The sequence below is a fragment of the Leuciscus leuciscus genome (genome assembly GCF_965113295.1).
Source record: "Leuciscus leuciscus genome assembly, chromosome: 13".
Classification (NCBI taxonomy): domain Eukaryota; kingdom Metazoa; phylum Chordata; class Actinopteri; order Cypriniformes; family Leuciscidae; genus Leuciscus; species Leuciscus leuciscus.
The window spans coordinates 34,800,219-34,825,490 of record NC_138737.1 but is presented as its reverse complement, the minus strand read 5'-3'; the positions used below and the strand labels follow the sequence as shown (position 1 = coordinate 34,825,490).

At 38.0% G+C, this 25,272-nt stretch overlaps 2 protein-coding genes and 1 long non-coding RNA gene across 3 annotated transcripts in view; 1 reads left to right on the top strand and 2 right to left on the bottom strand.

Moving 5' to 3' along the window:
- bin3 (bridging integrator 3) overlaps nt 1-14,058 on the bottom strand; it is a 60,355-nt gene extending 46,297 nt beyond the window's left edge. The window contains exon 1 of the mRNA XM_082188814.1: nt 13,916-14,058. Coding sequence (XP_082044940.1) covers nt 13,916-13,923 — 8 coding nt within the window. The 5' untranslated portion in view covers nt 13,924-14,058. The remainder of the gene's footprint in view (nt 1-13,915) is intronic.
- On the top strand, nt 1,404-4,240 carry LOC309513085. The gene is made up of 2 exons (XR_014211285.1): nt 1,404-1,901; nt 2,110-4,240. It is a non-coding gene; the product is annotated as an uncharacterized lncRNA (long non-coding RNA).
- Nucleotides 14,059-17,499: 3,441 nt separating the features above from the next.
- On the bottom strand, nt 17,500-24,094 carry egr3 (early growth response 3). The gene is made up of 2 exons (XM_082188778.1): nt 23,669-24,094; nt 17,500-20,538 (listed from the first exon to the last, which is right to left on the bottom strand). The coding sequence occupies exons 1-2, from the start codon at nt 23,820-23,822 to the stop codon at nt 19,424-19,426; spliced, it is 1,269 nt and encodes a 422-aa protein (XP_082044904.1). The 5' UTR covers nt 23,823-24,094; the 3' UTR covers nt 17,500-19,423.
- Between the last annotated feature and the right edge of the window lie 1,178 nt (nt 24,095-25,272).

The following is a 25,272-nucleotide window of genomic DNA, read 5'->3' as shown; positions in this document are numbered from 1 at the left end:
GCAAATGACTAGCAACCACAGGACACCTTCAAACATGAACCCTAATAATGAGTTCACAGTTCTCCATGTGTCGTAAGAGAGTTTGTCCTCAGAAATGGCTCCGGTTCCATTGTGACTCCACTATTTATAATGCCCAAATGTTCTGAATTTCTTTCTGAAACTTAAAATTTAATTTAAGTTTCACACGCTTTCAGAATAACACAAAACATGATAACAGTTCTCTTTCGATTTCCGGGCTGATGAAAGCTACAGAGAACCACAACCAATTCAGTCAGTCATTAGACCGATTCAAACATGTGAGTTCAAGACTGATTTCTTGAGTCATTTAAAAGCATCAGCTCATAACAATCATTCATTCACTACTTAGACTATACTCTGGTTGTGTTTCATATTTGTTTTTCTCTGCAACTATAGGGAGAACAAAGCATTTGCAAGAAATATCATCTCTATTATTTTGGGGTGTCCAATCTTACTCTCTCCTCATTTTAAATTCTGCAAGAACAACCTGGCCAGACAAATTGATTTTGCTGTGGTACTGCAGATTTGAACATTTAGTCCACATTAGGGGAATACATCAGATTTTCATGAACGGTTACTGACAATGAATCTCATAAAAATATTTTGCGTACAGTAGAGCTGCAGGATTAATCATTAAAAGATCACAATCACAATTCAAACACTCATGCGATCTTATTCCTAAATGACAACAATTGGGCTATGTCTATTTAATCTTTGGCAAGTAAGATCACAGCAGATCATTCAAATCGAATTCACCTTTTGAAATGAACTTGATGCTTCAAATAAAGATTGTATCAATTACATTATTACACCAGTAGATGGCAACAAGTGACTGTTAAAAATATGTCATTGAATATTTCATTCTGATTCATCCAGTAATTAAACAAGGGAAGTCTTTATGAGTGAGTCATTGATTCAGACTACTTTAAAAAAGAATAATTCAAATTTATTAAATGAGAGGCTAGCAATAGCGAGCTAGCTTTGAAAGCATAATATCCCACCATCCCTTCAGAGCGTCTCCAAAGTCACGACTCCTACAAAACACATGAACGCGTAGAGCATGGAGCAAACACGAGAGACGGTGTTAAACTACCTCATGTCTCAAAGCACATATTACAATAATAATGAACATAAACAACTTAATGAGCACTGACCTGTACCACCTGACTGCTGCAGATTCATTTCGGCTTTGATAGGGTTGCCATTGCCATTGCCCATTTAAAGGAACCGTATGTAAGAAATGTATTTCAATTAATCATAAAATGGCCCTGATATGTCACTAGACATTAAGAAATCATGTTCATTTCAAATACTTATATCACTGACAATAGTAGTCCAGCCAGGATATTGTCATTTAAAAGTGAAGTTGCAGCCCTCAACTGATGTTGATGTTGTCATGTTGTGTTTTGGCCTGAAGCTCCACCCTCCACCTATCTACCAATCACGAAGTCAGTAGTGTTTGGGCATCCGGGTTGCCAGCTCTGCTCTAGTTACCACAGCTGCAGCTACAAACGTGTCGGATAAAAAATGCCAGCCTATCTGGCAACCTCGAGTCAGGGGGAGGGGGAGGGGATACACCGCTCTACAGTCATTTGAAAGTGATTGCAGTACCAGTTTTGGCCACAATCTTACATACGGTTCCTTTAAACATTCAAGCGCAAGACGACGTGAAAGAAAACGTGTGTGCGCAGTGAGACGATTTAGGCTGTGTGTGGAAAGCCACAGAGTCAGACAGCTCTCGAATATTGCAAAGACTTGCGCTTGAACGGACAAATTCACACCAAAATTGTCAACAAGCCCATCTTTGCGAGTATCCTAGCAAACATAGTAGGTTATGTCTTAAGTGAACCTAAACAGTCGAGAAAGACAACACATGTGTATCAGTATCAGTGTATTGGATCTGTGCATTACCTCTTAAAGTGACAGCAGCCTAATATTCCTGCGGTCTGTTTTTATGGTTAAAGGCAGGAAAGGCGATTTGTTGCAGAAACATTTTTTGTTATGCTGGATGAAAGTCTCTTCACATCCTGATAGCAATCACTAAGTTAAGTGGTCTATATGTAATTATATATAACACCTGTAATTTGGAAGCAGCTCTGCATAGTATTGTGGTGGCAAACACACTGATGATGTGTGACGTCTGCGTGAGCAGGGTGTGTGGAGGTATGAAAATACATATGTTGATTGATAGGCAGGTCAACTATGATTGGACGAACAATTTATGGTCCTACGCCTTCCACAGATGATATATACAGTACATATAAATAGATTTAGACCACTTAACCAGGATGTGAAGAGACTTTCAACCAGCATAACAAAAACTCTTTCTGGAACAAATCGCCTCCCCTGCCTTTAAATATTCTTTAAAGTATAAAGTTTAAAGTGTGATCATGTACTGTTGTTCAGTGATCCTAACCTTGACACCCCCAGCCCTGTGTGAAGTGTGAAGCTATGTTAACTTCGTTCTAGTTTTCTTCCAATTCAACAAATGCAACAACAGCCAAAAAAAATAAAATAATAATAATAATACTGATACGCCTACAGGTCGTCCTTCGGTTAGGTCACAGCGGTTGGTTTTGTCTCTAGATAAAATCTCATTCAGATCAACTTGTTTAATTTGATACTTTATGCCATTTTCTCTCACTTTTTCCCAGCTATTTGTTTTATGATGTCAAGCTTAAACGGAGCAAGTTGTCAACACACTTTTTTCCAAAGTAAAATGGCAAACAATCTCTCACTTCAGAAGTTTGAATGGAATTCTTTCATTTCCAATCAAAGGCCTAAAGCTAATGTTGTTTCAAATATGAAATGTGTTGAGTCATGCTGGATCAATTAATGAAACATGTCGACAATCAAGTCCAGCCTGGATTGCAACATGACCCAATTCCTATCTTATTCCAGTAATATTTACGGTGTAATCGTTACTATTGTTCTAATAAACAGACAAAAAATGGCATTTAGAGCTTTACAATCAATGACAGTGTAATGAAACATGGCCTGGTCCAATAGTAAAAGATCATCCTGACCTATATAATTGACTATGACTAATAATGAGTAAGAATCTCTTTAGCTTTAGCACTGATGCCACTTCACAGAGACATGAGGATAAGGTTTCTGCTGAAATACGAGTGTTAATGCAGCAAACAGATGTGAAGATTCAACAGTTTCAGCTTTTACCATGACCAGCCACTGCCGACCTACACAACATCTCAAGCCTGATGCTGTGTGTTCAGCTTTCACACTACACACCTAAACTCTTTCACCAGATCCTAACAGCACAACACTTTGCTAGTAGCAACAGTTACAATATGTTTAAGATAAGTGCATATTGTATTTGATGACTGATAATCAAAACCATTCCAAAGTTATGATTATTTTTGAAATATTAATAATATTTAATACTACAAAAACAAAGAGTACTTTCAACAAAGATCCATTAACTATTTATTAATTTAATGTTTATCACAAAAAAATAAGAAAAATTTATAATAGGAAATGTTTCTTGAGCAGAAAATCAGCATATCAGAATATTTTCTGAAGAATCACGTGACAAAAAAAATATATAAATAAAAATAATCACTGTTGAAAAAAATAACTTTGCCATCACAGGGATTAACTACTAATATATTAAAATAGAAGAGTTATTTTAAATTGTAATATTTCAAAATAGTACTATTTGTACTGTATTTGATTAGATAAAGCCTTGGTGGGCACTTAAAATTTTTTTTTAACAATCTTAGTGACCCCAAACTTCTGAACGGTACGGTTGTGAATGTAAATCAATATTTTTAAATATTTCTAGCCTTTTGTCTATAGTCAATATTTAAACTTTTTTTTGCCATAGAAGTACATTCGATTCAAACTGTTGAACTCAAAAAGTTAATTATTACAATAATGCTTATTAATCAAGGGTTTTCACTAAATGAGCACAATGTAGAATATTTCAACATTTTCATTTATATTCACCAAATAAACAGCAATATTTACCTACATATATTATCACGCAAACATTTTAACATGAGAAAAGTCAAGAAGGATTTTCGTGATGATTTCTGAGAGATGACAAAAATGAATGGTTGTCATAGTTTTCAATCAATTCACTTAAAAGTTAGTCTAATGACATGATTTTTTTGTAATTAATTGAAAAATAAAAAGGCATTAAAATAACCACAACATTTTACATTGTCAGCAAAACAATCTGAATATACTAAGAGTATTCAATCACTCAGCCCTAAACCTTATATTGCGTATATATATAATATTGATCAACGCCGTTATGATCACATATAGTGTGCATTTCTAACTGTGTGGGTTTAAATTGACGCTACATTGAACCTGTCAAACATGTTAACGTACTGACGACGTGGCACAATGGCATCACATTCCCATCCCCTGTTCGCAAAACTTTCCTTAAGTGAAAAGCAGCAATTAACCGTTCGCCCCCCCTCTTCTCTGTCTCATGCGTTGTTTAGTAATTACACCTGGGTTAGACCTAGAGAGAGAGAGAGAGAGAGAGAGAGAGAGAGAGAGAGAGAGAACACACGTTTTCCACTGCTGCCAGAGCAGAGCCTCTCTCACGCACACACATATACACTAACTATTATTGATGTGACAGAGGTATGGCTCCAGAAGATTGATGGACAGCTGGGGATGACAGGAACGCTGCGATGCTGGCTGCGTCAAAGATAAGGTGTGTGAGCTAATGAGATGGAAAGAGAGGTGTGTGTGTGTGTAGAAGAGAGATGACATAGCACAGTCATGGCACAGTTGGATGTATGTATGTATATATATGTATGTGAGTGTGTGTTCCCTCTGATAATAGATTAATTAAAATAAATGATTTAGCCTTAAAAAAGTATATAATATAATATATATTATATATATATATATATATATATATATATGAAGGGTTCAGATGCAAAAGCCTCTAAGTGCCATCTGAAATTTTCTTCTAGAGTGATCATTTTTATCAAGCTCGTATATTTAAGTTCAATAATTTCACTTAAATGGCAATACAAATGACCTATTCATTGTAATGTAAGTGAAATTACTTAACTGAAATATACAAGCTTTATAAAAATTATCATTCTAGAAGAAAATTTCAGATGGCACTTAGAGGATTTTGCATCTGAACTCTTCATATTATATATATATATATATATATATATATATATATATATATATATATATATATATATATATATATATATTTAAAAATCATTAAAAAAGTTTTTTTTTTTATATTTTTTATAAAATACAAGATATACAATATAGATAAGATAAGACACAGCCCTGTTCCAAGGAAAATGAAGTTCACCTTTTGTAATGCTGTTGTTATGCCTAAATCATCATGGAAAACTACAAGTCATCACCCACAGAACTTCCTGAAGTCCTACCGCTGACTCACCCCAAAAACAGTTTACTACTGCCAAAATTACATAAACAGCCATCACTCAAGCTCGGCAAGCAAAAGAAGAGAAAGTAAGAAGCCAGAATGAAGTCAATTGTTTCATCTGTGTGATGACGTATAGTGAGTTGCAACATCAAGTGACCTGTAGCCTATTTCCTTCTGACGTCAGAAAGGTGAGTTCATCTTCGTAAGCAAGTCACGCGTCAGTAAGAATTGCTCAACTAGATGTTCTAGATGTTTTGCCAGACGAAATCCATTCAACATTGAAAGAAAATGGATTTTCATTCATGGACGCTCATTGGGTCTCATTAAGTAACCGTGCGTACGCACGCACAAATGTGTGAACTACGTACAAACCATGGTTATTATCATACAGTAAAAATAATAATAAAAAAATATTATTATAAAATATAAAAATAATATAATAATAGTATAAGTTATTAAAATAACTACAACCAAAAACTACAAAAACTAATAAGAAAAAAATGATATATATAGTCTACTAAACAGACATTTAAAAAACAAAACAAAAATGACAAAAACACACACAAAAAAACTAAAAAAACAAATCTAATTAAAAAATATTAACAAAACCAGTATATCAGATACTAAAATAAAACCGGTACAAATTTTTCATGAATAAATCATGATTTATCAATAACTTTCTCATACTAAAATGTTTTCTAAATTGAAACACGTAGGAACTGCGTTACCACACTGAGAAATGATACCACACACACACAAATCACAATCTGTGTGGGCTTATACAAGATGTAGAATGTTATCTTAAAGGAGACCTATTATGCCCCTTTTTTACAAGATATAGCCTAATATAAGTCTCAAGTGTCCCCAGAATGTGTCTGTGAAGATCCAGCTCAAAATACTCCACAGATCATTTATAACACCATTTTGTAAATGCCCATTTTTGAGTTCTTTCTCTTTCATGTCTCTTTAAATGTAAATGAGCTGCTGCTCTCCGCCCCCTATCCAGAAGAGGGCGGAGCCTTTACAACTCGTGCCTCGGATACTGAGACAAAAACTAAACATCTGTTTGATTATCATCTCTATCGCGGTCGCGCTCACATGACTCGTGTGAGATCGCAGTTCAGCGTCATCATGAAAGTTATTATGTGCATACGTTTTAAAGCTGAGGGAAAGCTGGCTGTCAGACGGCACATCCCGTGAGTATTAAAAAAATTAACTTCTCTTTCATGTCTTATTGCGCTTAAACTGTCAAATACACACAAAGTTCACATAAACACAGCCAGTTATGACTGTGAATGTAAACAGCAGTGAAAGAGATTGCATGTGTATATTAGATCTGTGTATTAAAGAAAAAGCAGCGTAATATACAGAACACACTGCTGTATATGTGCTGTTAATATGAATCAAAAAACTAAAGAAAAAGAGAAAATCACTCACTGCTCTTGACTGAATAACTTTACTAGCTTTAATAAGAACACATTTCTTACTTGAATGCTGCTGTTAAATGCTGTGGCGAGGAGATAAACATGGCAGACTGTGTACAGCTCACTGAGGGGCGGAGCTATGCTAATAAGGAAGATTCAATCGCCAGTCGAGGACGGGGCCTGTTCCACTGTGACATCACTTTGGAGACACTTTTATATTTATGGGGATAATAACAAACGGAGTGGACAGATTTTCACCACAATAGGGTGGTTGTGTGTACACACACTGCGGACACATCATTTTGTTCAAAAACAATATAAAAGTGAATTAAAGGGATAGTTCACTCAAAAATGATAAACTGTGTCATCACTTACTCAACCTTGTGTTGTTCTAAACCTGTATGGGTTTCTCTGTTCTGTTGAACACAAAAGAAGATATTTTGAAGAATGTCGGTAACCAAACAGTTGATGGACCCCATTGACTTCCATAGTATTTTTTTTTTCCCACTATGGAAGTCAATGGGGTCCATCAACTGTTTGGTTACCGACATTCTTCAAAATATCTTCTTTTGTGTTCAACAGAACAGAGAAACCCATACAGGTTTAGAACAACACAAGGTTGAGTAAGTGATGACACAATTTTCATTTTTGAGTGAACTATCCCTTTAAGCATAATAGGTCCCGTTTAAATGTATTTCAATATGCAGAAACCCCTTATATGGAGATGGTTTTAATAATCCACATAATTATAAGTGAATTAGATCCAATGAGTTTTTTTTTAATTCAAAATATTTTGCATGTTGTAAATGTATATATATAGTGGCGAGCAGGACGAGGCCGAGGGCCGTGAGAGAACTGCGTGAGGCCAGTGGCGTGATTGATAATGAGCGACACCTGCGCGACGCTCCGGTCTCGTATCTCTCACGGAGGAGCGGAAGCATAAAGGAGGAGCGACGACAGTGAAGACTGAGAGAAGACCAGGCCTGGATTTTACATTGTGTTTTATATTTTATTACATGTGGCAGCAGTCGTCCGTGAGGGACTGCTGCCTTTACTTTCATTTTGTATTTGTTTTTTGAGTACTGAATGTCTTGAATGTTTGCCGGTTCCCACCTCCTTCTTCCCATAACAACGAACTGTGTTACATATACACAAATTTATAAAAAATAAAAATAAACTTTTAATCTGTGTGCAAAAGATAATTCATATAGTGTTGCAATGTTATTGAAATACTGCATGGAAAATGAAAATCACTTTGGAAAATTCCTTCATTAACATTATTTAAGACTATAGGCTACTTTGCCAAGTTTCTATGTTTCACATCAACGCCTCCTTCCAGCGTCACAGCTCAGGCATCATCGAGGATCACTGGTTATTTCAACAGTATTTTTAGTTAATAACGACTTCCGGTCCTGTTTAACACAGAAAACCATTCTACGAATATTTAGAATATAGCACATGAGTCATGTGGGCCAGTCTTATGGGGTTTTTACCGTGCATTTTTTTACTTTTTTTGGAGCTTGACAGCATCTGTCACCGTTTACTTTCGTTGAACTGAAAAAGAGAAGTATATCTAAGAAAACTAATTTTGTGTTTCATGGAAGTCTGTCTTTATGAGCTGGGAAACAGGGTGATTAAACGATGACAGATTTTTCAGTTGGTGATGAACTACTCCTTCAGAATCTACTAATAAAGATTACCATATTAACACCCGAGCTGTGGGATAGTTTAACCAGCCTGCTGTAAGTCAGAATGTCAAGGCTTGACAGGATGTCAAGGTTCTGACAGGAAGGAAGAAATTCAGTGGGATGATTTTGTACTGTGGGAATCTGCAGCGAAGGTTCTTCGCATACAAGGCCATTTTTACATACAGCCTTATTTAAGTAAGCGGTTAGACCGTACAATCCGATCCCATGCTCTTAAAGAGGTCACATAAAATGAAGGAAGGAAAAAAAACTTAAAACAATATGCAATATTAACACACGTTAGGATCATTATCCCTGCTGATGCAGTAAAGTGAGTGAATTTTGGTGGATTTAGGTGCATTACTTGCAGACTTGTCAAACCTCGTAAAAAGCAATCAATAAACATTTAAATTAGATTGTCAAATATGTCTTTCAATACATGCTTTTATCATCTGACTTTCTCTTAAGTACATCTGATATCAGAAATATTTAAAGGATTATGGGAAAATACCAGGGGTTTATTATAGGAACTTCCTGTCTGCGGTATAGTGACTGAGACAGAATATGAAATATTACTTATGGAGATATTGTACACAACAGTATCCTGTGTGGCATCACGTCATTTTGGTTTGCAAATTTGTGCATGATATCATTACAGGGATGCTGCTGCTGCTAAATACTGAGTTTGTTATGTCAACCAATGGCGTCTTTTGGACATCAAAACAAGACGGTAATGAGTGGTAATTAACCGTCCATTTTAATCCGTTAATTACAGCGCTGACCATCCAAACTCAGTGTAGAAACTGTGGACATCAGGTGGTGTCTGAAGAGATAATGGTCACATGATGGCCACTCTCAGAGTATTTTTGGTTTCAGTTTAGAAAATTTAGAAACTGTAATTAAAACTTGTGCTGCACAACTTGGTGCAACTTAATGCATGTTTATAGTATACAGTTAAGACAAACTCTCTAACACTGTCTTTACTGAGGTGAAAGAAATGGCAGCCAAACAGAACATATTTGATGCTCAATACGTGGAGAAGAATTATGGACCAGTGAGATTTTACTGTGGGCGGGATTTCCCAGCCCGACAGAGCAAAAACATTTTAGTTCATTACAGTTGTGGCTGGTCAGGAAACTCGTGATTAACGTGGAAGAGTGACGCAATTTGTGGCATCATGTCTGGTTATAACGTAAGACCCATTTCTAGCTAAAACTTTAGAGGTCTGCTATAAATGAGTTTGGAGACGTACTTCACACTTGTAGTTAGGTTCTCTTGCTCCAGACCAAAAAAAGGAAAATGATACATTTAGGTCTGGGTCGCTTAGCATTAACAGTCATTTTTAACAACGAACCTAAAGATGTAGCTATCATTCTCTTTTTTGGTCCAGACCATGAGATCCAAGAGAACTGAACTATAAGTGTGAACACACCCTTAAAAAAATATAGAAAAATTCCTTAACACTAATATTCTGTAAAATCCCACTAAAGATGGACGGACGGACGGACGGATGTTTTTTTTTTATTAGCTTATACCCCAAATCTTACAAATTCATGCTCAAGGCCTGACCTATTTAGCCAACTCATGTGATCTTTACAATTAAAATAAAGCGTTACATGACTTCTAGGGATGCACCGATCCACATTTTTTCACTTCCGATCCGATCCCGATACCTGAATTTGGATATCGGCCGATACCGATACTATTCCGATACCAGAGCTGTGTTTGCTTTAATATTATTATTATCATTATTGTTTATTTTATATGATGCTGAAATAAACTCCTCTCAACAGGCAAGTATGATATGTAGGCCTACATATTTATGCATGTATGGTAAGTATAAGGTCAGAAAAGGAAGTCAGAAAAACAGTAAATCCTGTTAACAGGAAAAATCCCATTCTGAAAACAAATATGCAACTGTAGGTCATGTCAATATTTATTACATTCCCAAAATGTCAAATACTTGAGTCTTGAAATATAAGAAAAGTGCAAGTGTAAACATCTTACACACACACACACACACACACACACACTATCTAAAGGGTGATCCTCGCTCCGATGCTGTAACTCTCTCGATGAATGCTCGATCAACATCAGCCATGTGCAAACAGACAAGCGGATTCGCCTCAGACGCGCGACAATTTCGCTTCAAACTTTTGCTTTTTACGAGCGTCAATTTCGCTCTGGGCGCGCGAATGGATTCAAAATATTCAAGCGTCCAACTAGACGCGGCAGACGCGAATTTGACGCGCTATTCGCGTTTGGTGTGAACGCACAGTAACGTGGTGCTTTTTTAAATGTTTGATTGCATTCGTTGTGTTGTACGACGCGAGGGAGCTTCAACGAGCTCTGAATTACGGCTTTGCAAACATTGCATTTTGCTGTCTTGCTCTGCGGTGTTTCCAGTGTGAAGAATTTCCACACAGCGGCCGCAAACTGCGGAATGGATTTCCTGAGCGGTGGCGTGTCTCATAACTCTGTGTCTCATTGAGCCGCGCCTCCGTTCAGGAAATCCATTCCGCAGTTTGCAGCCAGCTAGCAGACTAGCCGGCGGGAATCACTTTTGGAGTCATTTCAGCAGACAACGTTAAAGCGCAGACATGACTCAAGGATATCGGATATCTCCGCAGGTTGGATCGGGAAAATCCGATACGTGAATTACGCTGGTATCGGTCCCGATACCGATACTGGATCGGATCGGCCCCATCCCTAATGACTTCTGGTAATCCTGCAGAGATACTAAATGACACTTTCAAGTCGACCTAAACAAAAACCCTCTCCATTCACACTGACAGAATCATGAAAGGTGCCCTGTTCTGGAATCGAAGGCTTTACGCTATCAGCACAATCACAGACGTGCGAGTGACAGAAGCACGAACAAAAGCCTAGTTCAGACTTGCAGCAAAAATTACACGGAGAACAGGCAAACTTGACTCACGCAACACATCAGCCCGAGTGGAGAAGTCGGCTAATGGAAGCTCTATCTGTTGGGACTGCAGTTTTACGCCGGGATCTTATCTGAGAGGAGTACAGAGACTTGGTTGACGACTAGGGAGCGGTAATTGTTTTCAGGGCGACCCCAGTGTCAGAACGACCACGTCACTCTATCTAGCAAGTGGCCCTGAATGAATGAAGTGGGTCAGGCTGGTTCATAAAGGATTCTTTCACCAGGGCCCTCACCCCAACACTAAGCACACTGGAGAGGAAGCATCCTCTGCTGGCCACTGACCTTTCAGTAGAGCCCAGTGACGCCGATTCAGTTTCCAAAGTCCAACCTCTGACAATGCAAATGGCAGAATGTTAAATACGTCAAAAGGAAAGGCCAGAAAAGCAATCTCGTCTCTGCTTTGGACTGGACTCTTGAAAGAATGACGTTTTGATGTTCTGTGACGTTAAAATGCTCAATCGTTTCAGCCAGAGTGGACTTTATGAATTATGACTAAACTCTGTACTGGATCGCTCTAGTGTGGTCACAAAGCCATGAGCCAAAACAAATACATGCCTGTTCATCTCAGCATCCCAAGTTCATTCACATTATGCCAATCGTTCAGACTGAGAACTGTGACCTTAAAGAGCCAAGTCAGCTTTGCTGCATGCAGTCTAATCAAGTTATTACTGGACAATTACATGATATTAAAGTCGGCATGAATCGGAAAATCACCAAATCTGTTTTCTATTTTTGATTTTGTTCTGAACTATTCAACCATGCATATCATTTTGTTTTGACCATGTAATTATAAATCAAAATGTCCGAACTCAATCTTCAGCTTAAACTTAGTCTCTTTCTTACAATCGACTTCAAGCTCACATTCAGATCTGCCTTCATCCAATCAACAACAGATGCACAGACCGTAGCATCAGTAACATCATGTCAGTAACACTTTATTTTACAGTGTCCTTGTTACATGTGTTACATGTAGGCTACTTAATATAGGCTAGTAATAACAGTAAATTAGTCATAATTACATGCAACTAACCCTCAATCAAACACTAATCATATCCTAACACTATAGTAAGTACATGTGGTTAATTAACATTACTCAGTTCTTAATTACACTGTAACAATGACACCCTAAAATAAAGTGTAACCTTTTTTTCTTTCCGAAAAGTTGTTCGACTCGGATGTCCGTCACAATATGCAACAACAACAACAAACAAATCTGTTGCTACTTTCCTTACATTTACAGGTATTTACAGAAACAGACATTTATTAAAGGATGCACATGGAATTTTAAATGCCAGCTGTCAAGTGTCACTGTAGTGGACATAACGATTACACTACAGCATTACAAATGGCATGATGAACATATAAGCGCCACTGAACTGAAAAACATAATCATCACAAAATCACTGTGTATTTGTTGGAGCAGCATGGCAAATTATTATGTTATCTAAACACAAATCCGGCGAACCTTTGTAGTTTAGCCTAATGGCAATGTCTTTCCTAAGTTCTCTTACATCTTGAGGAAAGCAAAACAAACTGACAAGGCAAAACTACACAAGCCGACAGTGGTCCATTGTGTTCAACCTAAAACAAATGCTTAAAAGTCTCTAGTTTACTGGAATCTAGTGAAACACCGACGCAGAGACTGATGAAGGGAACTACACTTAAAAATAGGTTCTTCGGTGGTTCTTTTGAAGACACCTTAGCAAAGAACATCCTTGGGATCTAGATTCATGTGTACTGTAACAGTTCTTTGGATTTATAGTTTGTGATGTTACATTTTATAGGTTCTTCAGATCAGTGAAGGATACTGGTTTATCATGAGTTCTTATGGTTTTCTAAATACAGAATACATGAAATGTTCCTGTTCCAGACTGCAAACCCCATTATAAATAATTCATACATTTAGACGTACACATATCACAGGGTGTCTACATTTGATACTCTTTTATCATTAAATTAGCTCAAAATAATAATCAAATAACTTCTACTCATAAAGTAACGTAATACAAGAAGTGGAACATTGATAAATCAAACTGTAAACATTGTGTCTCTGAGGACTTGTGAGCCAACTTAGCTACTGTAACTAGGGGAAAGACACTATATGCTAACAATAGAGATAGGATGAAAGCGTGAAATACTGAACATTTCAAACAAATCTGAATGATCAACAACCAAACATCGCTTTTCGGAGTTTAAATAGGTTGTTTAAACTCATTCGTAACCTCAAACACGGTTAAATTAGCTCGCTAGCCACAGTCAACGGCTGTGTGTCAAAAGCACGCGCGCTGCCTAACCAGACAGCATTTTAGTTGTGTTCGAACGCTCGAAGTGCAGCCTAGGTAGGAAGTTCACTGTGTATTGAAACACAACCAGCGGCACTTCAAGTCGCTCGTAAACAACCGATTTATTAGTATTTATTAATCCACATAAGCGTTGTGATACATACCAGCTCATCTTGTACTCAAATTCAGTCCAAATCAATCGAAATGTAATCCCTTTCTGTTAAAAACATCGCCTTTTCGGGCTTTTGAGAGTCGGACAGCGAGCAGGAAGTAGAGAAGTTTAATGCAAGTCAGAGGTCGAGAGGATTTAAACTACGGAAAGCGAAGAGGTCAAACTACAAGCGCGCAACAGGTATCGCGCGAGCCATTCTCACACACTGAGATTATAATGCGTTTATAATGATTGTAAAATAACCAAATTATTGTAATGATACATATAATCTTAGTTTCGCTTAGGGATTTATTTTCTGCGTTATTTTCCTGCATTCTTTAAAGAAAGCGTAGCCTATAACGACTGTCGACTGATCGAGAAAACATTCATAAGGTTTTCTAAAATCAGTGTAAACGTGTTATTACTCGGAGTCGGAAGTTGCTTTTCAAAGCTCTGGGAAGTTTGAGTTCTCAGGTATGTTAGTTTCAGTTGGCCTATGAACTTTGTCTCAAATGTTTCTGCTAAAAATATTTAGTAGCCTAGGAGGTAGAAGTAAACACATTGTGACACAATGAAGCTCAGGAAACCTTACCTGAGTGCGTAAAATGGTTAAATCTGATGAGAAATGTTGGAGTTCAGGTTGAAATATAAGATTTGTGTTGAGCAATTAAAGACAATCTCGTGTAATGGGTTCTATTTATGAAATATTTCAATGCCCGTTCACATAACTGCGAGAATGGCCTTTCACACCAAGGATGATAACGATAACTGTAATTATAAAGTTCTATGAGAATAAGTCCACACTACAACAACACGCAGGAACAATATTGGAATCACTTTCTTAATATTTTATTGTTATTGTTCTATAGAATTCCTGTATATATATATATATATATATATATAAAATACAGCCTTAATATTATATTATTATTATTTATTATTATTTTGTAAAATGTATGCATTCAGACAACCCATTTTGGTCCTTTATTCTTGATGTTTCCAGTTTGCATAGTTTGTTTTTTAGATGTGCAACACAAAAAAGACAATCAAAAATGGATTCAGTTGTATTTTATTCAGGTGTGTATTCAAGTACGCATCAACTGGAAAACATTTAATTTACAACAAAATCAGAAGCCAAGTGAACATTTCCTCTCCACAAAAGGATAACATCAATTAATTTTGTGAACAATTAAAAGACTTTACCACTGGGCCTTATTATAAGGCAATGGAAGTAACAGGAGGTAAAAACGTATCAAAAGATCCTTTCTTCTACTGAGCTAAATCCCATGGTTGTGTCTCTCACACTCATAAAAGTGACCACGAACAACTCTAAGTGCCTCCATCTGAAAAGAGACATGCAAGACATGCAGTAAGAGATACAGTCCAGGAAAAAAAAGAATACGGATACCAAAATATCAGCCACACAACAAATTATTTATTTGCACACTATAAACCGCAAAAAATTATGAGAACGGATGAGCATCAATAAAGATGACTGTCTTCTTTCCCTTCTGTTTTTTTGTTTTTTTTTGTAGAGAAGATGTCTCTGATCATGTACAGCGCAGTGGACAGCGTCATGGTGAATGTCTTTAATGAACGGCCATAATGAGAGGGTTACAGGGAGCAAAATAATCAGGTAAACAACAGTGAATCAGTGTGTGAAACAGGGCCTGCTTCAGAGCTGACTAGGGCCACATTTACATCTCTGTTCGCTCCTCTGTGCATATTGTTCCAGAGCAGCCAAGCCTGCAAGTTTGGGACAAACAAGGCTGTTCATCCTGGCTCTGATCCAAAGCCGGACGGTGAACAGTCATGCTGAGACCATGACGAGGAGGGGGGGGGTGTTGTTGTGAGACTCGTCACGATATCTATTTACCCCAAAAAACAGATCGACTCCTTAGTAAACGTTCACAAAGTCCTAGATTAAATGCAAATGATGTTGAGACACTGCAATTCATTCTAATGACATTGACTCACATATTAAAAAACAAAGGAAAATATGGACATGGAAGCACTCAGCACAGATATACAGAAGCATGCACGCATGCTCAAAACACACACACACACACACACACACACACACACACACACACACACACACACACACACACACACACACACACACACACACACACACACACACACACACACACACACACACACACACACACACACACACACACACACAAGTTTTCCGGAGGTCACGATTGCTTGTTGCTTCACAGAACTTTATGAGGAAGACTTCTACCTGTAGTAGCATATAATAAAATCAGAGTTATGATGGACATTGAGTTCTACATTAGAAGAACTTGCACAGATTCTAATTGTCAAACGAATTTCTCTTTGAATCTCTATAAGTTTTCAGCTCCTAATGTAAAATGCTCTCCTCAAACTGGAGAAACCTACATGCATGCACACAACTCCACCGGGTATCGTATCTGATCTGTAAGAACTGCTTCGCTATTTTTACCGCTGCAGTTTGGCCCTGCATTCTGATGTGTCTTGGCACAGAAAGAAAAAAGAAAAATAACAGATAAAAAAAAGAAAGCCAGAAGCTGTTTTTGTATGTATTATTTCTTAAAAACAATAGTTCTCATAGCATGTGTGCTTCAGAAATGAGGATATCTCTCTAAAAATGGCTGAGGAGGGACCTTGAACAGAACCCGATATTACAGAACCTGATATAACTCAACATTTACACTCTCCAATCAGAAATCTAACCCATCAGCACTGTAATATTCTTCAGTTACATTGAGAGAGGTTAAGAGGTGCAAACTAACTTGTGTACACAACTCTGACATTCTGCCATTTCGATGCATTATTCAAGACAATAATGCCAATGTATACATTCAGAATGCTTGTTTAGCTTTCGGCAAATTTCAGCGGTATGTAGATGAGTTTTATGGATCAATATTTGGTTTGTATCATTACCGTTTTGCACCCCAGATAAACACTGCATTTATTTATTTTTATTTTTGAATCTCGGATGCAAGAGCTATAACCTGATGAACATTTTCTATATTGCCTATAAGGAGCTGCATTTTTAATTAAGGACTGTCACATAATGGTCAAATTATTTCTGTATGTTTAATTATTCAGAATCCAAAATCATCCTTAAATACCACAGTTCTAATAATTATTCCAAAAAAATGTATTCTGCCAGACGATATGTTGCGGAAGTTGTTTGCCTAAGATGGCGAGAGCCTACCAAGAATATGACATGGAAGATTTTCATTTTTTTGTGGGAATGTAAGTGTGGATTTTTATTGAAAACTCAAAAAAAATTTTTTTTTTAATTTGTTAAATATAACTGTAGTGCTATATATTTCTGATATGCTAAATGATTTGTTTTAAATGCATAGTTTGCTTATAAGGTAATGAGATACACAGATTTTGCTTTGCTTTTTTTCACCAAATAATATTACTGTTTATTCATTTATTAAACACATCATTCAGTGTGTCCGCAAGTCATCATTTGCAATGTTGCATTAATAACAGTTAATATTTGAGACTTTAAAGAAATGCTGAAGAATGCATCACATTTGACACAGTCAATACTCGATTTTTCCTGCACACACACACACACACACACACACACACACACACACACACACACACACACACACACACACACACACACACACACACACACACACACACACACACACACACACACACACACACACACACTTAAAAAACATTCTGCACTATGTACAGTCACAATCTCAAAACAGAAGAAAGAAAGAAAACAAAAATGTAAACACATCTTTTGTTTCAACATTCAGTCAATGTAAAATCTAAGTACGCGGGTGTTTGTGTATGCATTAGCACACACACATGTACACGCACACACACACGCACACGCACACGCACACACACACACACACACACACACACACACACACACACACACACACACACACACACACACACACACACACACACACACACACACACAAACATTGTAATACTGAAAGACATTGCTTTGTACATTCCAAGTAGAAAACATGTAGTAATATGTTTGTATAATTATCTGTACAAAACCCCCTCTCGTTCTCGTCGTTAATATTCAGAATCTCTAGGCATGATCCAGATATGAGTAACCGTGGAGATACCACATTACGGTTCTGCCCCTGAGAGCAGTATAAATGTCGAAACTGTTCCCATCCAAAAACATCTTGAATGGCATGCATATAGCAGGCAGGCCTCAGCCGGCAAAAATGCAAAACAATGACTCCTAAGATCAATCCTGCCCAGTGGTGATGCTCACAGGCAAGCATTACCATCATTTTGGCTGATTTCGTTTTTTTTGAAAACCTTTTGTACATGTGTGTTAAAATGCGTGCTGAATATATAATGTGCATAAAAAGGGACCCAATGAAGAATATTGGATGATGAAAGCAGGAAACACAACTGTCCGGTAAAACAATGACAATAAGGACAACAAAAGGACAATTTTCACATAAAAATAAAGTAGCTCCCATTGACAGTCTTCATGGTTTGAATTGGATGCATATTGCTGTGGGTCTTCAATCATGACTGATGCAATCTTTTCAGCACTGGCAAAAACATGATATTAGATGCATGCAGGGATACAGGTAGCAAGAACAGAAAGGCAAAATGTTTGGATCGGATCGTTCTACTAGAAGTAGATTTGCAGAACTGCAGGTTTGGCTCTTTGCGCACTAAATGAAGCGAAACAGGTAAAGGCCACAGCTGTGTCTTAATTTCATCCCTAGAAAGTAAACTTGTGGAAGTGAGCCAGACTGTTTTGTTATTGTTGTTGTTGTTGTTTTTCTTTTTTATTGCACTGAAAGTCCATTGCTGATAACAAACGCCATTCGCATCCCTTAATTGTACAGACGGGATTTCGAAATATTAGCAGACTTTTAAAGTTCACCTGAAACTCAGTCTCCTTGAGCCTTCAGAGCTCATATAGGCTTTCCCCAAATCAACATCTGAAATGAAGTTATTAGATTAATACAAACAATATTTGTTTAAAAAAAAACTGTCTGCTGTATTTAAATACATTTGGCACATTCTGTTGAAAAACAACAACAATAACGCAGAAACATTAAATAATTAACAATCATAAAAATAAAAGACTGCAAAACATTAAGCAAATGAAAGTGCACTTTTATCTGACAACTCACTGACAAACCGATATACAAGAAAACTAAAAAAATAACTGAAAAGCCTAAAATCTCAAGAGATTGCTCTGGTCCCCGGAGCTGAGAGTCGAACCCTTATGAAGTGCTCTTTCTGTCGAGTGACCTAACTGCTTCAACCATCATCTTTACCGCCTTCTCCTTCCCATCCATGCAACACTAGTCCACTTATTCCCCACTCGTTTGACCTAAAACAATAGTGGCTACAGAAACATGCCACTGTGATCAATGAAAACCGTAGCAAATGGATGGGTAATGTGAGAGGGAGAGAGTTCAAGAGTCAAGTGTATTTAAGAGGAGAAAGAAACCGTCACTTTTCTTTTCTCCTCGCAGTCTTACTTTGCGAGTCCATCTCATGCACAAGTGGTGACGGTCATGATATTGGCACTGCTGGGTCCCGCGCTCCCACAGGAACTGGGAGGAGAAGTGTGGCTCCCCCCGGCCCCAGCGCTACTCCCCTTGTCCGTGGGTTTCTTGTCCTTCTGTTTCAGGTGCACCTTGGCGTGCCTCTTCCGCTCGTCGCTCCGTGCAAACTTGCGTCCGCAGAACTCGCAGGAGAAGGGCTTCTCGCCGGTGTGTGTGCGGATGTGTGTAGTCAGATGGTCGCTGCGACTGAAGGATCGCATGCAGATGCGGCACTGGAAGGGTTTGTGTCCCGTGTGGATGCGCAGGTGGCGCGTCAACTCGTCGGATCTGGAAAAGCGGCGGTCGCAGTTTTCCGCCGGACAGGCGTGCGGGCGCTCGTGGACCGGCGTTTTGCTCGGCCGGTTGGGGTACTTTCTTGGTCGAATTGGTTTGAGAGCAAGAGTCTGAGAGGGTTGATGGTGTTGGGAAATGTGCTGTTGCCCACCGAGAAAGCTGGGATGGATCTGTTGCTTATCCTTAAAGGCTCGAATGGTCTCGAGGGGAGTTATGGGAGGTGGGTTCACTCGTATAGGGTCCATGGTTTGGAAGGGTTTATGCTCCATCACCCCTACGTCTCCCTGGTGATGGAAGAGGTTGTAGTCTGGGATCATGGAAAAGAGACTTCCGTCCATGCCCGGTTTGGAGGTGGTGTGGTAGTCGGAGCTCGGGTAGGGTAAAGACGAGGACGTGGCGGGGCTGTGGTGGAACGACACCTGTTCTGGGTATATCTCTCCACAGGTGGAGTAGGCAGGGAGGGGTGGCGCGTAAACCTGATCCATGTCTGACGACTGGCCGCCCATGCTGCCGCCCGACGAAGACGTCTGGGTGGTGATGTTCCCAGGTGACGGTGACACCCCCAGGATTCCTGCACTCACCAGACTGATGATGTTGTTGTCTGGACACCAACCCGAGCCTCCGATGCTGCCTGATGGAGGGGTGTCGAACGCAAACTTGCCCAGGTAGGTGACGGTTTGTCCACTTCGACCAGACTGGAAACTCCCGGAGCCGTACTGAATTTCTCCGCTGCCCTTCTCGCCGCCCATCCCCAAGTCCATGATATTATCTGTGGGTCAGAATGGACACGTCAATTCAGATTGCACACCAAAGAGTGCTCAAAGGATTTATGCATGGGAAAGTGACTAGTGGAAAAGTTCTAGGAGTCTCTAGGAGAATATATATATATACTAATAGTCTAACTACTGACTTAACTTTCTCCTGCTCGTTTTATAACTTTATTCTTAAGTTGGTCTCAAAAACAACATCTTGGCATGCCTCTGTTAATCGCCTGTTCCAAACAAAAGGAGAAGAAAGTGAAGCACATCAGTCCAAATGAAGGCGTGGATATTGATCTTTGACAAAATCAGAAGTGCAAAGCGATTCAAGACTCCAGTGAATATCTCTCACCTCCCTCGCCAACTTATTGTCTTTCTATCACGAAATCTAAATGGCTGCGTATCAATTGTAGGACTGGAACTTACTTGGCTTCTCTGTATACAGCAAGATGTCACGACTGACATCACTGTTACTCTTATACTCTCTCTTTCTCTCTCTCTCTTTCTCTCTCTCTCTCTCTCTCTCTCTCTCTCTCTCTCTCTCTCTCTCTCTCTCTCTCCCACACCTTTTCAGAGAGATGTCTCTTGACACTTGACGGCTGTTCTAAAATGTACCAAGCAAGGATCTGCTGTATTGTAGTCACTTCAATCACTTCTAATATGTCTGACAAAAGTATGGTGTTGAACACAATACAGTGCTGATCACAACGCATGTCTGAAAATTAAATATTTTTTTATGATGGCTCTCTAAGTTTAGTCTTGTACGTGCACTTACAGCAATCGCAGTGTGTACACCAAATTGTGGCTTACGGTAGAAACAAACAGAATGGAAATTACAGATGGTCCTCGCATCTGTTCAACACACATAGGGTACATGTGTGAAGAGATGCTGTGCTGTGTCTGACGGAAAAGAGTCATTCGGGCAAAAATCAGAGAGAAAGGGAGAAGCGATAAGTAAAAAAACTGTGTGGGGATGCATTTCACACACTTGTTGGGGATCTTTTACAGGGGCGTTTGATAGGACACTTTGTAAGAACATGAAGGGTTTGTCACCTTGACACATTGTGATAAACAGAGATATCAATGAAGTGTGCTTACAAAAAGTTGTCATGGAGTCTCAAAATAAGTAAATATATAAAATCTGCACAATTTTTTTTAATAATTTATAGGCTACATCACAATAGCGGGTAAGCCCATAACTTTTTCTTTTCTATTTTCTATTTATAGAGCTATATTCTGAATTTTATATTTTATTTTACATTTTGATTGAGATGAACTAGTGATTTTAAAAATAAACTCTACTCAAGAAATGCAAGATAATCTACACAATTATTCTCAAAATAATCTTTTTTTTTTGTTTTTCCAAGAACTCACGCATTTGTTGAGGACTAGTTTTCAGCCGGAAGTTAACATTCATGTTTCGAATTCATTTTGATATTTTAATAAACGAAACGAGGTCAATACTCTCCCGCAAGTGTGGGAAGCATCGCCTCTTTTGACCTGCAGAGTGAAAACCACATCAAGAGCTCTATGAAACTCCATCAGAAGACGAATGATCTTATGCTTTCACTCTCAATAATAATACGATATTTCACAGCTCCTCGCCAGATGATTTAATTTAGCAAATTATTAAGGTATAAGAAGGCTAATGGCGTTAGGCTACTCCAATAGAAAAAAACTGAGCTAAAAATTCCCACGTATTTGGATTTTTTCCCAGTATTTTTATTTATTTATTTTTTGCAGTAACTATTAAAGATTTTAGCTTAAATATTTTTGATAGTTCAAAAGGTAAAATCAGCGACAATAAGAAAAACAATACGGCTATATAAAAAAATTCCAACAATTCGATGAGCTGACTGGAAGGAATTCCTCATATTCTGAACCATTATCTTAATCAATAGTCCGCTCTAATTTATATTTTTATTGTTCACTGGATTCTTGTCAAAAATACTGTTCCAGAAAAATGTATAAAGACCTTTTTTTACTGTGCGGAGAATTTTTTTTTTTTTTTTTAAACACACATTTCAAAGGGTGCGCGAATAAAGTGAAAAGAACACAAAGAACAAGTGTGCATGTAAATTTCAGGCAATAAACCCTTCAGTGCCTGAATATATTTTAATTTAGAGATTTTATATTTCACGTGTTGTGGCCCGAGCTTTTTTAAGACCAAGAGCGCGCTTCTAAACGCCCACCTGCGCGTGCGGAGGGTCAGAAACAGGGTCAATACTGTATAAAGCACTGACTAATCAAAAACCTTTAAATAATATAATAACTAAATATAATATTTAGAACAGAATAGATTATAAGACTGGTGCAATTCTACGGGGACAAACAGACATTAAGAGTTTTTTTACGGAATTAAAGCGCACAGTGAAAAACGAAACGGCTTTTGACATTATTTTATAAGATTAAAATATATGAAATATACATTTCACGACTGTGCATGTATTGGCAGTGAATAACGAAGGGTTTCCGCGTGTCCCGTGACGCGTGGGCTAGAAATGTTACCTATTACCTGATATTACCTGTCCACACTCATATCACGTGACTGTAACATTTTATCTAGGCTACTTTCACACACCTTCTTTATAGAATACAATTTGGCGACAAATTAAACGAAATTTTATCGCAGAATTCCATTGAGAAAATGCGCGTCTATGGCTGTCTATAAATTAGGCTACAGTGCTCATTCTAATGTAATGGCATAAATACATTTGATTATAATAACAATATCAATATGCAATAGCCATCTCATAAAATAATTAACCTACATACACATGCCGTTTATTATTATTACTCAGTAGGCTATTTCGGTAGTAAAATGCACTACAAAATAAAGCCTGATCAATCCGAACATTTGAAAATCTGTATGTATAACCTAATTCTGAACACATTTTTTTTTCTTCAAAATATATAGTCTCAAATAGCAACTGTTGCAGTATCAGGAGTTCTGCTACTAAACTACTGTAACTCGTATACCAGGCGCGCGTTAACAGGTGCTGCGGGGCCGCGCAGCGCGCGTTCAGCGGGCTTCAACACAACTGATGCCGCTTGGATGAACTCGAACCAGCCAACACAACAGGTTACACACTCCAAGAACAGCTCACTGAGGAGAAGTGATTCAAAACTTTTTGCCCTTACCTGTATTCATCTGCGAGTAGTGCGAAATGGAGTCCGGGTTTGTGAAAATGTTCATAGAAGTGGGAATGTCTTCTTCTGGATAGAGACTGTCAGGTATGGTGTTGATTAAACTGCTCATGGTAATAGGGATCTTGTCCGCTAGTTTACCTGTCATAGCAGTTCTTCAGTCTGTCATTAATGAGCACGCACAGGTGTTCCGTCCCGATCAATCTCCAGTCTTCTGAAATCTCTCGAAAAGCGTCAGAAAGAGATCTCAATCCCTTTGAAATTGTATCCAAGCGCGCGACGAGCACCGCGCAGATGTCTCTTCACGAGGTTTTGTAAATGGTTTCTGTGAAGTGTTATTGTCTCAGGAGCAGTAGATGTTGAGATGCTGTTGGTTGTGGTGATTGCACAAGTGTAGAGCTGCTCACTCTATTGCGAGCACAGGGAACTCCAACGCTTTCTTGTTCAGCAGGGGGACGGAACAACCGCGTGACGTAGGTGACCATATATGGACACACAAAGCTAGACGGCCGCTCCACGTCACATGGAAGCTCCTCATAGTGGAACATTACAGTCGGTAGCAGAAGATAAGTGTTCGGTGGAGCAGTGAAGGGACATTTTCATCGGGTTGGGTGACAATTGGACCCGACGAAGAGTAAAACTGGTTTAAAGACATATTTTGAGCATGGATTTTGCTATCTGTGAGAGCGCGTGACTGCATAAACTGGGAAACTTTTAAACTACACTGCAAGGCACCACAGAGGACGCACCTGAAGCTGCATTTATACCACGGAAAAGTGCATTTACGCATGGTTTCATGCAAAAGCCGAATAAATGCATTTGCAAATGATGTTATGAGATTAATCATTTAAATATAAAATTATAAAACGGTGATGATTTAAATATATATATATTTTTAAATATAGGCTGTTGTCTTGACTAGAAAAGTTTCAAGTCTGCAACGATGCTGCACCATTTGCACAAAAGCACACAGCAGCATCAGTGCCGAACACTGTAAATAAAAAGTTGCTGCTTTAAATGTTTAAGTAGCCTACAATAAACTTGAATGTTTAAGTCATTTCAATTTAATTGACATTAAACTGAAATCTTGTATAACTAATGAAAAAAAGTTGAAAATGTCTTCACTTATCTTGACGAGTTAAAGCAATGTAAAAACACATGTTGTCATTTATTGATCATTACATTTTTTACATTTTAATCACGTAGCAACTCAACTGTGTTAAGGTGCTGTAAGAGCATTTTATTAAAGTATCGTGTAATGGTCTTAATTAACATAGCTTAATTATAATAATATATTATTTAAAATCGCTGAATCAAGGTTACACCAACATATCCACTTTTTAATGCAATATGGATGGATAAACTCTTCCAGATTAAGATTAACATTTACATTGCAAGACATTAGATGTATACACAATGACTTGTCATTTTGCCATTGAATTTCTTTTCTCATCTTTGCCTCTGTCAAAAGAAAGAATTTTTTTTTTTTTTTTTTTTTACTCATGTAAGATTGCACAATATAGCCTTGTATCTTGATTACAAATTATTATTTTATTATTACAAATGATAGGCTATTCCAATGCAGTTTACTATAGCCT

Excerpts from the sequence above, each read along its gene's own strand:
- egr3 (XM_082188778.1), bottom strand. The coding sequence starts at position 23,822 with ATGACAGGTAAACTAGCGGACAAGATCCCTATTACCATGAGCAGTTTA. Across the intron at positions 20,539-23,668 it reads CTACTCGCAGATGAATACAG|ATAATATCATGGACTTGGGG; the intron begins GTAAGGGCAAAA and ends TCTGACCCACAG.